Raw genomic sequence first — 15,554 nt, forward strand, 5'->3', positions numbered from 1 at the left:
AACACCAACACCCCATTGTAAAGCAAATATACTCCAATAAAGATGTTAAAAAAAAAAAAAAGGAGGAACGGAGGGCATTCTGGGTGCAGAGATCAAGAATGGGCCTGGAGTGCGGTGTTCGGTGTGGCTGGAGCACAGGAGGAGGGGAGGGAGGAGGCAGGTTGACGAGAGAGGCAGGGACAGCCAGATCCTGGGGCCTTGAGTGCAGGCTCAGGCTGGGCATTGCAGGGAGTCACCAGGGTGAGGTTATTTGCAGGTGGGGGCACATCCAAGTGGCCAGGGAGTGTAAATGGAGGCTGCTGTTTGTATTTCTGAGCAAGAGGCTGAGGAGGCACGGTGGCCCAGGGATGGGTTTGTAGTGCTGGAATGGGGAGCGAGAAAAAGCCCAGCCCCCAGCTCCCAGGGAGGGAGGATCCGGTCCAGGGAGTCATTAGTTCATTAATGTGTTCACTGTAAACAATCATCTGTTACCCACAACCCCATGTGAGTTCCCTGAGGGCAGCAGCCAGCACCCACCAGGCAGCAAAGGAAGAGTGCTATGGTGTGCACTCAGGGTGGCCTCGGGGGGATGGGGACTGGGGAGAAGGAACAGGTTTAGGGGGCCTGCATCATAGGCATGCACCCCCTGGCACCTGACAGCCCAGCTGTGAGACTCTGCCCCCAACAGGTGACCTGAGGTAGGTCTAACCACTCTGTGCCTCAGGGTTCTCATCAGTTAAGTAGGGATAATAATCCCTTCTGCCTCCTAGAGGTGCCAGGCTCAGAGCTGGAGTGAGTCAAGGCCTCCCTGCTCCCCCTTACTGGCCCCTGGGTCCCAGGGGGCAGCTCTTGGTGCCTCTCCCTGCATTTAGCACAGAGACCACCGGAAGGCGTGGCCCACATGCCTGAGCGGCTGTGGAGGACACAGCGAGCCCTGCCAACTGGTCTGGTCCCCGAGGGTTCCGTCATCCTTGGCATCGGGGGTTTCCTGAGTCTGGGAGGAACGCTGCCTCAGTCTCTCTTCTGGTTTACTGTTATCCTCTGACAGGAAAGGTGCAGGTGTGTCCAGTCTTGCCCAAATCAAACACAAGCTGCCTGAATATGTGAGCCACCTCGGTTATGAGGCTGGGGGTCAATGAGGCTTTCCTTCCCTCCCCCACACTCTGGGTTCTTCTGTCCTCAAAAAGAGTCCTGCTCCCAGCTTCTCACGCCTCCACTTGCTCCGCGCCTGAGCCCCTTCTGAGCTTTGCTGGCGGAAGGAGAGGATTTAGTGGCTGTGACAGCCTGGTCCCCAATCCCAGCCTGGCAGCCTTCTGGAAGACAGGCTGCTGCTCGGGGAAGTCTGGGAAGGGGATAGGGTCCCTTTCCCCCAGCATCTCTTCCAGGTCAGTGTATTAAAGTCTGGGAAGTCCTGGAGTCAAGAGGCCTCTCTGCCCCAGGGGCTGTCCAAGGAGTCTGTGCACCTCCTTAACCACCAAGGGGATGCCAACTTTGGGGAGCATCACTTCAGAGCAGCCTATCTGCTCATGGGGGACTCCACAGCTCCTCTGGGAGCTGGGAGTGGAATGAGAGGTTCATATCTGCACCCTGTGTCCCAGAACATGGGGAGCCTCAAATGTTTGCTGAACATTGGGCAAAGGTTCCCGGCTCCACCCCACAGAGCCCTTGGTGCCCTTCCAGTGCGTCTGGGCAGGCTCCCTCTCCCTCCTCCTCTGCATGCACATCCACCCTTGCTGCAGGTGGGCAGGTCCTAGGGGCTGGGGAAGGCACTGCAGTTCTTACCTTGATGTTGTCCTGCCAGCGGTGGGCTTTCTGGAAGTTCTCTGCAGCATCAGCCAATCTCTGAGGGACAGAGCACAGGGAGGTCAGAGACTGAGGAAGGTCTGTGCCCAGCCCAAAGCCTTTTCCATCCCCAGCAGTCCCTGGGGCCAGGCTGGCTCAGGGACTCCCTGGACATCGTGCCAGACTCCCAGAGATTCCTGGGCCCCAAACATTCTCCAGCTTGCTGTGTGGGCCCTTCCCCCACCCACATCGGGCTCCCACAGGAAAGGTGACGCCTGCACAGACCTGAGTGGCATCTCCACGGGACTCCCTGGACTTCAGCGCAGCCATATTTCCTGCCCACAGGAAGGCAGGGGGACCCCTGAGGCATATGAAGACCCAGGCCCTGGAGCCAAGCCCACTGACACTCTCTACTAGCTACAAACCAGTGTCACCCCAGCGTCAAGAGGAAGGCCTTGCCCAGCCAAAGATGAAATGCCACAAGTGACAGAGTGCCTCGCTGATGCACCTTTACCCCCAGCTTGCTCAGGGCCCAGAAGGAGGTGCCCACAGCCCACCTCTGTCCACCCAGGCCTGTCCCCACTGTCCCTCTCCTGGCTTCCCGAGCCCTCTCCCAGCAGGGCTCTCTAAGCCTTCTGTCCACACAAGCCTGGTCCATCCTTTGGTGCTGGTTCCTGTGGCCTCCTCCACTGAGGCCCCTGTGCCTGTGAGCACAGCTGCGTCTGTCCATCCCACACCTTGTTACCCAATACACCTAGTGCCAGACTGTGCTGATGTGTGGAGATATGGCAGAGCCAGCCCTGCCCTCCCACAGTTCAGAGGAGAAAACAGACACATAACCAGGCAGAACAACTAGGGCAGGAGTAGCTGAGGTGCTTCTGGGAAGCTCAGCATTGTGGAAACTTGGGAGGTCAGGGAAGGCTTCCTGGAGGAGATGCTGGAAACTCGCTACCCTTTGGGCCTGAATCCTGACCCAGAGATTCTTACTTTGTGCCTCCGTGGATCCTGTCCCTTTAGGAAGTCTTTTTTTAAAAATTAATTAATATTTATTTTTGGCTGCGTTGGGTCTTCGTTGCTGCGTGCGGGCTTTCTCTAGTTGTGGCGAGCAGGGGCTACTCTTCGTTGCGGTGCGCGGGCTCCTCATTGCAGTGGCTTCTCTCGTTGCGGAGCACAGGCTCTAGATGCGCAGGCTTCAGTAGTTGTGGCTTGCGGGCTCTAGAGCACAGGCTCAGTAGTTGCGGTGCACGGGCTTAGTTGCTCCGCGGCACGTGGGATCTTCCTGGACCAGGGTTCAAACCCTTGTCCCCTGCATTGGCAGGCGGATTCTTAACCACTGCGCCACCAGGGAAGTCCCCCTTTAGGAAGTCTTGAGGCTCCTGAGGACAGGACTGAGCTGGCCCTCTAGGGCCTCCTGCAGAGCTCAGTGCAGTGAAGTCCTGTTCATCATAATGATGACTGTCACCCTGAACTGATCATCTACTGCATCCAAGCCCTCCCCTAGGCCAGCGACACATCATGTGTACCTGTCACCATTCACAACGTGCTTGACGTGTCCTCCTCAGATGAGGGTACCCGGCACAGAGATGGTGAGCAGCCTGCCTAAGGTCACAGAGGGGCTTTGGGTTGGGCTGGGGCCCTCACCACCGAATTTGCCTTGCCCAGCCCATGACCAAGGTCCAAAGTTATGCTCCACAGGGCCCACCACGCCCGGGGAGGAACAGAGTAGCTCTTGGTGTGGAAGGGGCTCTGGTCCCCAACTCCCCGCCCTATTTGACCCCATGAGTGGAGCAGTAGGGTCCTGCCTTCTGGCCTCCAGCCCCTACTCAGAGGGCCCTGTCCCCTTGGTATTCGAGACAAACACTCCCATCCATCAGTCCAGGCCTGATGGCTTGTGGGCCCAAGAGGGGAGATTCTAAAATAAAGCCTGGCAGCTGCCCATTGGGGGAAATGGGAGACCAGCTTTTCCTCCCTTCTAGCATGCAACAGTGTGGTGGGGGCCTGGTGGGACTCCCTGTAGAGCCGCAGCCTCCACTCGCTGGGCAGGATGCCACCTCTGGCTGTTAGAAGGGCTGTCCAGAGCTATCCCTACTCCCACTGGGCCTGGCTCCCCTCCTCCTCAGGGCAAAAGCACTGAATGCTTCCCAGCACTGAATGCTGGGAAGGCTATGAGGCTGGGGGACCTGGGGGCCGGGTGGGAAAGTCAAACCCCTTCACTTCACATGGCTGAGACCCTCCTGCCACCCCCACCCATCTTTTTTGCAGGTTTTGTCCTCTGCCCACCTGTTACTGCAGTGACTCCTTGGGTGGGCCCTACCCCCATAATGCAGCTTCAGGAACCATAGGCCTCTCTTCTCCCAGATGGCTCCCAGGTCTTGCCTCCAATCCTGGCCCCTCCTGAGCTCCTGGATACCTTTCTGGGGTAACCCTTAGGCCCACCAGAGCTTCAACACCCCCTCTTAGAATGAGCCCCTCCACCCTGTGACCACTGCCCCTACATCTCACCCTTAATGTTATTCACACCACCTTACTGATCATCCCCAGCCCAGGCTCCTGCGTCCTCTCTTGCTCTTCGTCATCCTTCTCCACACAGCAGCTGAAGCCTTCAAAATGTGGATCTGAGCACATGGCCATCCCCCTCCTCCCCAAACCCCTAAACCTTTGGCAGCTCCCTATGACTCTGCATAGAAAAGGCAAAGCTTTCTTAAGGTCCCAGGAGCCCCCCTGTGCCCAACTCCTGCCCCTCCCTTTCCATCCTGGGTCCTCTTCTCAGCCTAAACCACAAACACCCCCACCCAAGCCCGACCCCCTGATGGATCCTGATTCACAAGCTGGCAGTGCCCTTCCGCAGAGGACGTTACTGTGTGACACACATGGTTAATAACACTTGTCACTCCTGTTAACGGAGCACTGACCATGCGAGCTCGGCACCAGACCTGGAATGGAGTGTGGGAGCCCAGGGAACATCCCCTGGGACTACATCTTGAGGGGTGAGCCTTAGGCAGTCACTGCATACCCCTTTTCCTTGCCCAGTGGCCCATCCCCTTCCCAGGGATCCCAGACCCTTCTCAGAGTGGGCCTGGAGCCATTGCTTCATGGACATGAGGCTGGGACACATGTGGGAACAACCGGATCAGGTCTCTTGCCACAGAAAAGCCACACGGTTGATGGGGTTGCAAACACCAAACTGACACTAGATGAAGTCTCCAAACTGGGCCATGGCCTTGAGGAGCTGTCCTCTCCAGCCCCTACCTCCCCTGCTGGCCAGCGGATGCCAGCTCCTTCACCCTTCAGGACTTAGGTCTGATCCTGGGATTCACAGGCCTCAGGAACACAGGGGCTGATGGGCCCTCAGGCTCGCTAGCCTAGTGGCCAAGGTGAGGGAGACCAGGGAGGGAGGGCCCCAGCCCCCAGCCTCCTTGAACTCATGGAGTCCCATGGGCTCAAAGGCCCGGGTCAGCCCGCTGACTCGTGAATAACGGACTTGCAATAGCCACAGCGAAAGGATTACTTTTAATCCTCAGTAATGATCAAGCCATTATTATTTTTTCAGTGTTACAGATCAATCAGTCCGTCCCTGGGCACCGGACGTGTGGAAACTGCTAAATCCACAGGCCTGGTGGTGCGGGAGGAAGGGCTGAGGCAGCTGAACGGGGGGTGGATGGGGCAGGCTGTGGCTGCACGCGGTCCCTAAGGCCTGAGGGTGAGAGGGAAGAGGACGGAATACACATGGCACGCACGAGGGGCCCCAGGTGGGGATAAGAGCTTGGACCCTGGAGCCTTGGGGTCAGACTGCAGCTTCCCCCTCCGGCTCTCAATTTCCTGCCTATAAATCAGAAGTAGTAACCTTACCCACGCAGAGGGTAGTTAGTTTCTTGGCAGCCCCCCTGCTCCAACTGCTAGTGGCTGCCCATAAAGCCCAGCCCCCTGGCGTTTCACTTGCTGGCTCTAAGCACACAGCCTCTTGCCCACCTCTGGGCCTTCCTGTCATCCACTCTTTCTGCTTGGGATGTGCTCCCCATCATCTCAGTCAGTCCTATCAGACTGTCACCTCTTTTGGAAGCCTCCTTTTGCCCTTGTCCTGTCCATGGGCTCCCCTCCCCTCTGCCAGGCACTCAGACTTGTGCTCCTGTCTTCACAGAGCCCACAACAGTCAGGCCTGCTCGAGGCTGGCTGGGAGACTGCTCACAGCCCTGTCTCTGCCTCTGCCCTGCCCCGAGGTTCATCCTCCTTGCGCTTCCCTCCCACCTCCCCCAAGTCTTCCTGATGGCCTGGGGGAGACAGGATGGGGAAGGACACTGAGATCCAGAAGTAAAGGGAGAACCTACAAAGACTCCCAGCAGGGCAAGGGCAGTGGTGGGAACATGGCTCACTTCATCTCAGGGCTCCTGCCTGTCTGGGGGAGATGTGCTCTGTTCCCATCCCTGACCCTGAATACCTGTTCCCTGGGACCAGCTCCCTGTTCGGGCTCTGGGCTCTGCTCTCAGAGCCACCTGAAGTCTCTGGCTCTCCTGCTACCAGGCCCCTGAGCATTCCGCTCCCTCCTTGTGCACTCTTGCCCAGACTCCTCCATCCTGTTTCATTCCCTCACCCTTGAGGCGTTAGCTTAGACCCCATTCTCCTCCTAACCACTCCCTGACCCATGCCAGGCTCCCAGCTCTCCCCATCATGGAACTTAGAGAACCCTCTGCTTTTCCCCTTGAGCTGAGCTTGGTGGGCACTGTATTTTGCGGCTGTCAAGTTTACAGTAACCTGGCCCCTGGCACGTAGTAGGTACACAATGAACATCTGATAAATCAAAGTCAGAATGTCTCTGAACCTGGGTAAAGGCTTGAGTCTGGACCTGCCTGGTCAGCTGTGTGACCCTAGGTGTATGGTTTAACCTCTTTGAGACTCTTTTTCTTCATCACATCCTGGAGGGTGAGGGCTGCCTATGAAGGTGATGCTACTACAAAGTTGCTGATGGTGGCTTGCCTGGCCTGCGATGTCTCCATCACGGCCAAGGCATTGGAGGGAACTGTGGTGGGACTGCTGAGCAGGGCTGCTCGCGGCTAAGTCAATTACAATAACAGCGGGCATTTCAGAGGCAATTATCAGAGAGTTTCACTTAACAATCAATTTCTCTCAGCTCCGGAAACTGTTCTTAGGGGAAAGGGCAAGACAGACGACTGGGCTGTAGACAAAGGTCCCCTGGGGGAGCAGCCCACTCTACAGACACCTTTGAATTTCACCAAGTTCAAAGTCTCTCAATTGCTCTGGAGCTGAGATAGACCATGACCTAAGATAAGGGACCTGAGGCCACAGTGGCTGCCCCTCAAAGGCCAACACCTGGAGGATAAGGCCCCCACCGGAGGAGCGGGGCTTGGGCCTGGTGGGTTGGGGCCCTCAGGCTTCTCCACTCCATCCTCTTTGAGGTCCCACTCCTCCCCCCAGGTTGGTGAACCCACTTCTCCTTGGCCTCTTCCCTTCATCCCCCTCACCTGTAGCCCCACCCCCCCACCCAGTGCTGGCCTAGCCTGAAAGGGTCTGGAGAGTAACTGCCCATCAAACAGGATTTGTTTTGTGCAGCCCAGAGGGAAAGATTGAATGAGTTTTTTGGTCTTAATTGGTTATAGCTACTTTCTCTTCCAAGAGGTTATGAGAGGCTTAGGATAAAAGGTCCTGAACCCATGGGGCACAGGATATTGAGATATGTGCCAATGGGGGCTGAGCCTGGCAGAAGCTGTGATGGGGGCTCTGAGGTAGAGGTTGGGGGCAGCAAGCCCAGAGTAAAGTCCCAGCACCAAGCAGGTGCCCCAAGAACACCGCCAGAGGGTTGCAAAGAAGGTAATGATGACAGGATGATACCAGACACTGCCCCTGTAATTACCCTGAGCTGACAGGTGCAGTTAATCCAACAGCAGGTGGAAGACTGTACCTCTTCCTCACCCTCCCCACCCCACCCCTAGCAAGACACCTGAGAGGTGGATTCTTTTGTTCCCCGTTCTGTAAGGGGACTGAGCATTAGTGCCACTGCCCCAGGCCCCTGGTGAGGAAGTGGTGGACGGGGCATCTGTAGGTCTACCAGCAGTGTTGGATGCCGAATGTCCCAGGGAAGCATCAGGTCTGGCCAGGTGGGGCGTGGCTGGTTGGGCTCAGGTGTTCCTTACCTGCTTCCCAGAGTGGTTCCTTTGCCCTTTCCCCAGGAGAGGGGATCAGTAACTGGACTCTCAGATGCTGCTCTGAGCCCATCCCCCGCATCCTTGGTGTCACTGGACCCAGTCCCTGGGAAGGGGTAAGCACCAGGGTGCCCAGAAGCCCCTGCCCAGCACAATACTGCCGCCACTGCCACCCTGCTTCCCTCCCCACCTCTGGGCCCTGTATTAACTCTGTATTGTGTACTGATAGATACTAAATGCAGATTTCCAATTTTCAGAGCTGTTATGGTCTAATGAGTAAATAATATACATATTTAAAACTGTCTAAAAAACATATCTGCATAATCAAAACATCTGCATAATAATGAAGCAAGACGCAGTTCAGCAAGGAAGGCACTGGAGCCCCAGGGCTGACGATAGGGCAAGATGCACAGGCAAGTGAGGAGTCCTGGCCCCGTGGGTCCATTCTTCCTGCCACCTCAGCCTGAATGGGTGTTTGTCTGTCTGTCTACTGCCTTCTTCAAGCAGGTACACCCATAGTCAGGGACCAGGAGAATCCTAACTTGGCCCTGTTCTTGCACAACTTGTGCCCGGGGAAGGCGCATGTGTGGGCAGACAGTGCCTGCTATGTGAGCAACGGGTATCCTGATGACTGACTGCTCAGAGCTTTATGGGCACAACCTCACTCACCACAACCTGCTGAAGGCAGTCCTGTCCTGATGCCCATTTTGCTGGGTTCTGAGGGGTGAAGAGAAGTGCACCAGTGTGGGCAGAGCAGGCTGACAGGACCCATGACTTATGCATGGCAGGTGATGAAGAGGTTGGTGGCTTTGCCTTCCTGTCAAATGTGCTGCCGACACTGGCACCTCCTGGGCAGCACCAGCACTCAGCCTTCTGGTGAGCCCTCCCGCCTTCTCCACCCCTTCTCTCCAAAGTCCCTTCTTTCACGCCCTTCCTGCCTCCATCCACACCAGACACACCTGGTTCCTGTCCCACAACACATCTGACCCACGCTTTCTGTATTAGCCGTGCTTCCAGCTTAAAGATGAAACAACCACCGGAACAGATGAAAAACAAACAAACAAACACCCAAAACCCAGACCAAAATTCTAGCAACCGAAACTGCAGGGAAAACAACAAACACTCCTAGCTGCAAAGGGCGCCTGGTGGAGGGGGGAGCCATCACGTGAGGCCCACGCTGTTGTTGGCAGCGACAGGCTTCCTGACCTTTTCCCTCACCAGCCACACGTGTTCTCCACGAGTTGATAAAAAAATTAGTAAAATGGAATTTTTTCTTAAAAAAAAAAAGGTCAGAATACATGTAACAGGGAAAAACTCATTCAAGTTGTTCCCCTCTGGAAGGGGCACCCATCTCTCCAGCCCCGGGCCTGGGCTTGCTCACTCCCTGTGGGCACCTTGGCCTTGAATACCTATTCCTGTGCCCTCTCGGTCCCCGCCTGCAAGGGGCAGCCTGTGTTTTAATTTCCCAGGAAAAATATGAAGAAGTGAGGGGTGGCTTGTGATGAAGATGGAGATGCAGCTGGGGAACCTGGTGTCCAGAGGCTTGAATTTCAGACCAGACAGGATCATTCTGTTCACCCAGTTGCTAGCTTATATTTTGCCATGGGAGGACATTTAAGAAACCCACTCCCGGGCTTCCCTGGTGGCGCAGTGGTTGAGAGTCCGCCTGCCGATGCAGGGGACACGGGTTCGTGCCCCGGTCCGGGAAGATCCCACATGCCGCGAAGCGCTAGGCCCGTGAGCCATGGCCGCTGAGCCTGAGTGTCCGGAGCCCGTGCTCCGCAACGGGAGAGGCCACAGCAGTGAGAGGCCCGCGTACTGCAAAAAAAAAAAAAAAAAAAAATTAGAAACCCACTCTGTCCTATTACTGGTATGTAACCTCAACGTGGACATTTTCACATCAGGAAAAGGAAAACCATGTGCTCCGAGATGCTCCTTCCCAGGAAGGAAAGGAGGTGAAGCCACACTCAGGTGATGACAGAAATTCCACTGGCTTCAATGGACACTTTAGCTTTCAACGGGAACCATGGTCAATACAAAAACGTGTGAACAGGGCAAGGGGTGAGGAAAGGGGCTCTGGAGGCTGGGCAGAACATTCGCAGGGGCCAGCCTGAATTTACAGAGCAGTTCTCAGGAACCACAGATGAAGTCCACTCTCAGGAGATTTCAACTCTGGCATCAGGATGCTTCAGGAGGGGATGCATGTGGCCATGCACGGCCTCATGCTGAGGGCAGCAGGACAGGCCCGGCTCTTGGGGCCCTGCCCTGCCGGGTCACTGCTGCTGCTCCTAGGTCCCCCATTGGGCACCTTTGAGAGGTTCCTTGATGAGAGATAAGCCAGCAAGTCCACGTACCGCATCAGGTCCGTGTTTGGGCTGTGGCCCCGGAGCCCTGCCATATGGAGGCACCTTGGCCTTGAGGAGCCCAAGCCAAGGGCTGGGCCATGTGGACTCCAAGGCTGCTGGGACTCCTTCCAAGGCACTTCCCTGCTCAGCACAGTCCCTCAGGGTCAGAAGCCGCCAATCCAGCAGGCACCTCCTCAGTTCCCAGCATGAAACCTGCACATCTCCACAGTGAACCAGTCCCTGGTGAACCAGGTGAAATTTCCCATAAATTTGCCAGTTTTTTCGGTCTTCCTCCCTCTTTGGTGTAATTCACCAAAGTTTCTTTCACCCTTTTAAAAATCACACAGAGGGCTTCCCTGGTGGCGCAGTGGTTGAGAGTCCGCCTGCCAATGCAGGGGACGCGAGTTCGTGCCCCGGTCCGGGAGGATTCCATGTGCCGCGAAGCGGCTGGGCCCGTGGGCCATGGCCGCTGGGCCTGCGCGTCCGGAGCCTGTGCTCCGTGACGGGAGAGGCCACAACAGTGAGAGGCCCGCGTACCGCAAAAAACACACAGAGAGCATCACATGAAGGTATCAGGCCCAAGGCTGTTGGCCACTCTTGAGATAGAGGAGCAGGCAACACGTCATTTGTCTAAGTGTACCACGGAACACGTCCTTTCCCCTCATCAGGCCACGTTCTAGAGACACACATGTGTGGGCATGGGTGTGTGTGTGCCTGTGTGTGACAATGCCCCTGCCACTTGGGAGGCCCGAGCTCCTAGGGCTTGGTGACTGGCCCAGCATGTACTTTGGGAAGCACTGACCTCTTCTCTCTGGACCTCAGCTTCTCAAGTCCATGATAGGGACCAGAAGCCCACCCGGCCCTCCCAGGGCTGTGGAGATGTGAATAAGGTATGAACAGAAGACAGGATGTAGACTCACCCGCGAGATTGGAGATACAGTCCCAGGGAGTGGGTTGCCCCTTCCCTCCCCTCAGCTTCACCCCAGGGACCTACTGACTACTCCCCTTAACCTCAGCTTTTCTCTTGGGCCTTCTGACCTTGGCTTGACCTCTTCTCCTCTGAAGCTCATGCCAAATGACTGTCCCTCTCCTCAGCACCACCTTTGTCCACTGCCTCCCAGCACCCTGGCCTGGAAAAAAAAAAAAAAAAAAAATTAGAAACCCACTCTGTCCTATTACTGGTATGTAACCTCAACGTGGACATTTTCACATCAGGAAAAGGAAAACCATGTGCTCCGAGATGCTCCTTCCCAGGAAGGAAAGGAGGTGAAGCCACACTCAGGTGATGACAGAAATTCCACTGGCTTCAATGGACACTTTAGCTTTCAACGGGAACCATGGTCAATACAAAAACGTGTGAACAGGGCAAGGGGTGAGGAAAGGGGCTCTGGAGGCTGGGCAGAACATTCGCAGGGGCCAGCCTGAATTTACAGAGCAGTTCTCAGGAACCACAGATGAAGTCCACTCTCAGGAGATTTCAACTCTGGCATCAGGATGCTTCAGGAGGGGATGCATGTGGCCATGCACGGCCTCATGCTGAGGGCAGCAGGACAGGCCCGGCTCTTGGGGCCCTGCCCTGCCGGGTCACTGCTGCTGCTCCTAGGTCCCCCATTGGGCACCTTTGAGAGGTTCCTTGATGAGAGATAAGCCAGCAAGTCCACGTACCGCATCAGGTCCGTGTTTGGGCTGTGGCCCCGGAGCCCTGCCATATGGAGGCACCTTGGCCTTGAGGAGCCCAAGCCAAGGGCTGGGCCATGTGGACTCCAAGGCTGCTGGGACTCCTTCCAAGGCACTTCCCTGCTCAGCACAGTCCCTCAGGGTCAGAAGCCGCCAATCCAGCAGGCACCTCCTCAGTTCCCAGCATGAAACCTGCACATCTCCACAGTGAACCAGTCCCTGGTGAACCAGGTGAAATTTCCCATAAATTTGCCAGTTTTTTCGGTCTTCCTCCCTCTTTGGTGTAATTCACCAAAGTTTCTTTCACCCTTTTAAAAATCACACAGAGGGCTTCCCTGGTGGCGCAGTGGTTGAGAGTCCGCCTGCCAATGCAGGGGACGCGAGTTCGTGCCCCGGTCCGGGAGGATTCCATGTGCCGCGAAGCGGCTGGGCCCGTGGGCCATGGCCGCTGGGCCTGCGCGTCCGGAGCCTGTGCTCCGTGACGGGAGAGGCCACAACAGTGAGAGGCCCGCGTACCGCAAAAAACACACAGAGAGCATCACATGAAGGTATCAGGCCCAAGGCTGTTGGCCACTCTTGAGATAGAGGAGCAGGCAACACGTCATTTGTCTAAGTGTACCACGGAACACGTCCTTTCCCCTCATCAGGCCACGTTCTAGAGACACACATGTGTGGGCATGGGTGTGTGTGTGCCTGTGTGTGACAATGCCCCTGCCACTTGGGAGGCCCGAGCTCCTAGGGCTTGGTGACTGGCCCAGCATGTACTTTGGGAAGCACTGACCTCTTCTCTCTGGACCTCAGCTTCTCAAGTCCATGATAGGGACCAGAAGCCCACCCGGCCCTCCCAGGGCTGTGGAGATGTGAATAAGGTATGAACAGAAGACAGGATGTAGACTCACCCGCGAGATTGGAGATACAGTCCCAGGGAGTGGGTTGCCCCTTCCCTCCCCTCAGCTTCACCCCAGGGACCTACTGACTACTCCCCTTAACCTCAGCTTTTCTCTTGGGCCTTCTGACCTTGGCTTGACCTCTTCTCCTCTGAAGCTCATGCCAAATGACTGTCCCTCTCCTCAGCACCACCTTTGTCCACTGCCTCCCAGCACCCTGGCCTGGCCTTCAGCCCAGCCCTGCCCTGCCCCAGGAAGGGACCAAGGTCCCATTTCAGTGTCCTACTCAACCAATCCCACCCAAGCTGGGCTGTCACTTCCCTAAGGTCACCCCTTAGAAGCTGCTCCCCTCCAGAGCCCCCTATTCCTGTGCCCCCTTTCTCCCTTCCAGACCAGACCTCTCCAGAACACCCCCCTCCCCTGCTCCAACCCAACTTCAGACTCCCACCCAAGCTGCTTGGCATGAGCTCATCTGCCCCAGGCCCTCACACCTTTAGGCCTCCCACACAGACCCCTGTGTCCCCAACCAGTGCTTCCTAGATGCCCTGACCACTCTTCCCTTTCCTGTTGCCATCCTTCACAGGGCCCTGTGTGGCCTGGTCCTGCCAAACTCGTCACCCCCACCACGCTGACCTTGAACTCTGCCCACCTACCATGCTAAGGTTCCCTACACTTATTTGTGCTGTGCCCTGAACCTGGACTGCCCTTCCTGCCCCCTCCCCTGGCAGCTCCACCTCATTCGTTAGGAGTCAGTGCCCATCTACCTCTTCCAGGAAGCCTGGTGCCCTTGCCAGGCTGGGTTTCCAGAATCCCCTGTGGTGTCTCCATCACTGTTGTGTCTGGCTCCCTCCCAGATGTGGTCTCTGGAGGACAGGGACTTGATTCTTGGATTGGTGTGGCCCCAGAGCTGGGCACAGGCTTCTACCATGGCCAGTGGGGTGGGGGGCTGGATCAGGAGGTGCCCTTAGGGACCTGCTGTCTTGGAGGCCCTGGATTTCCCTGGGATGGAGACTCATAGATCAGGCCAGAAGCAGCACTGACAGAGCACAGGGATCCAAGGTGGTGCAGAGATAAAAGTGAGGGTGAGGCTGAGTCTAAGTATGGGTCACACTGGGCACGCTATGTAGAGGGGCCAAGGGGTTGCCTCAGGGGTCTGAAATGCTGAGGTCTGCTCTCTGGGACTCCGACCCCACTCTGGACCTCATGAAAATGTTATCTATCAGTCCCACCCAGCTGCTGCCAAGTCAGTGATGAGGTGGTATTGAAGCAGAAGCCATAGGGGCCCTGCTGGAGTAAGAGGCTAGTGGGTGATGGACATGGGCCCCTCATCTGGCCAGGTCAGCCAGGAGCTGGGTCCCTGGGGAGTTCAGCACCCCCTGTCCGGGCCCCAGATGAGTGCATTCTCCTGATGTGCTCCAACATCGTCCTCCAGGAAGCCTTCTCAGATGCCTCTATGCCCCACCATGGGAGGGTGGTAGTTCCAGTGAGAAGGCTTTGATGTGACCTTCCCTCTTTCCTGTCAACAAATGTTTATTAAGCACCTACTGTGTGCCTGGCCTGTGTTAGGCATGAGTACGTCCGTAAGCAGTACAGACACGGCCCTGCTCTCATGTGGTATACCATCAGTAGGGTCTTCCCTATCTTCCGACTACAATTCAGTCTCACTGTCCTGAGCACAGAACTTGATAGAGGCTTCTGCAGGAAGAGCTGCCTGGGGTGGCAACTTCACTGGCAGAACTTAAGGGTGCTAGGAGGCCTTCCTGCTATGAAATGTATTTCTACCTGAGAGCCTGAGCGCCCCCCACCAACTAGAACAGCAGAGCCTGAGCCCCTGCCTGTGAGGACAGCAGAGCCCAAGCCCTTGCCCAGCTGCCATGCTCCCTTCCCTTGATGTTATTTTTATACTTTTTCCTGAAACACAGCCTGAGCGGGCCCTTCTCGACTCTATTAACATTAGGAATCTAATCAGTAATCAGGCAGCTCATAATTTTCTGATTAGCTCTGATTAGGCCCAACCTCGGGGGGAGAGGCAGTGGGACAGTGAGGAGGGAGGCGGGCCCAGAGGGGCACTGGCAGGGCTGGAGGTGGAGGGTGAGGGAAAGAGCCCCTGGTCCCACTGTCATTTGTCCTGGGGGAGGGTATGGGGTGAAGTCTTGGGTTGCACTGGGTCAGAGAGGTTGCAGGGGCCAGAGAGCAAGGGCAGCAGCGAAGGGGCCCCTGGGTCACCTTGCAGCAGGGACCCCAGGGCAGTTGGGTCGGGATTTTCAGCACCTTGGACAGAGTGGGAGGGATGGGCAGGCAGCCTGCAGGACTGGGTTTGGGCAACCACCTGGGTCCCACCCTGCCTAGGCCCCCATGGGTGCCACTCTAGGAATGATCCCAGGCATTGCCCTTAAGTGATGGTGACAGTGACAGGATGGGTCTTCTCAGCGGGCCGCAACATGTGACCTTGACATGGAGAACTGTGGCTGAGCACACCACAGGCAGGGCCTGGCCTGATGATCATCACCTTCAATGTGGAGACAATGAGGCTGGGGCCCCTACTGCACAGTGGGGGAGCCAATGCCCGGAGGGACTGACCAGGTGATGGTGCCAGTTAGGGGCAGAGCCTGGACCTGTACTGAGGCATCCCAAGCCAGGGCCAGGCCTCCCTTTTGCCTGAGGCCTGTTTGTCACCTTTGCAGTACATACCCAGATGGAACCACGGTGCTGGCCAAACCAGACCCATG

The 15,554-nt window shown here is 56.6% G+C and overlaps 1 protein-coding gene across 1 annotated transcript in view; it reads right to left on the reverse strand.

Annotated features, from left to right (window-relative positions):
* LOC102993151 (voltage-dependent calcium channel subunit alpha-2/delta-2) overlaps positions 1-15,554 on the reverse strand; it is a 74,179-nt gene that overhangs the window by 22,993 nt on the left and 35,632 nt on the right. The window contains exon 4 of the mRNA XM_028479492.1: positions 1,762-1,821. Within this exon, the coding sequence (XP_028335293.1) occupies positions 1,762-1,821 (60 nt within the window). The remainder of the gene's footprint in view (positions 1-1,761; positions 1,822-15,554) is intronic.

The sequence above is a fragment of the Physeter macrocephalus genome, chromosome 18, assembly GCF_002837175.3.
Source record: "Physeter macrocephalus isolate SW-GA chromosome 18, ASM283717v5, whole genome shotgun sequence".
NCBI lineage: Eukaryota > Metazoa > Chordata > Mammalia > Artiodactyla > Physeteridae > Physeter > Physeter macrocephalus.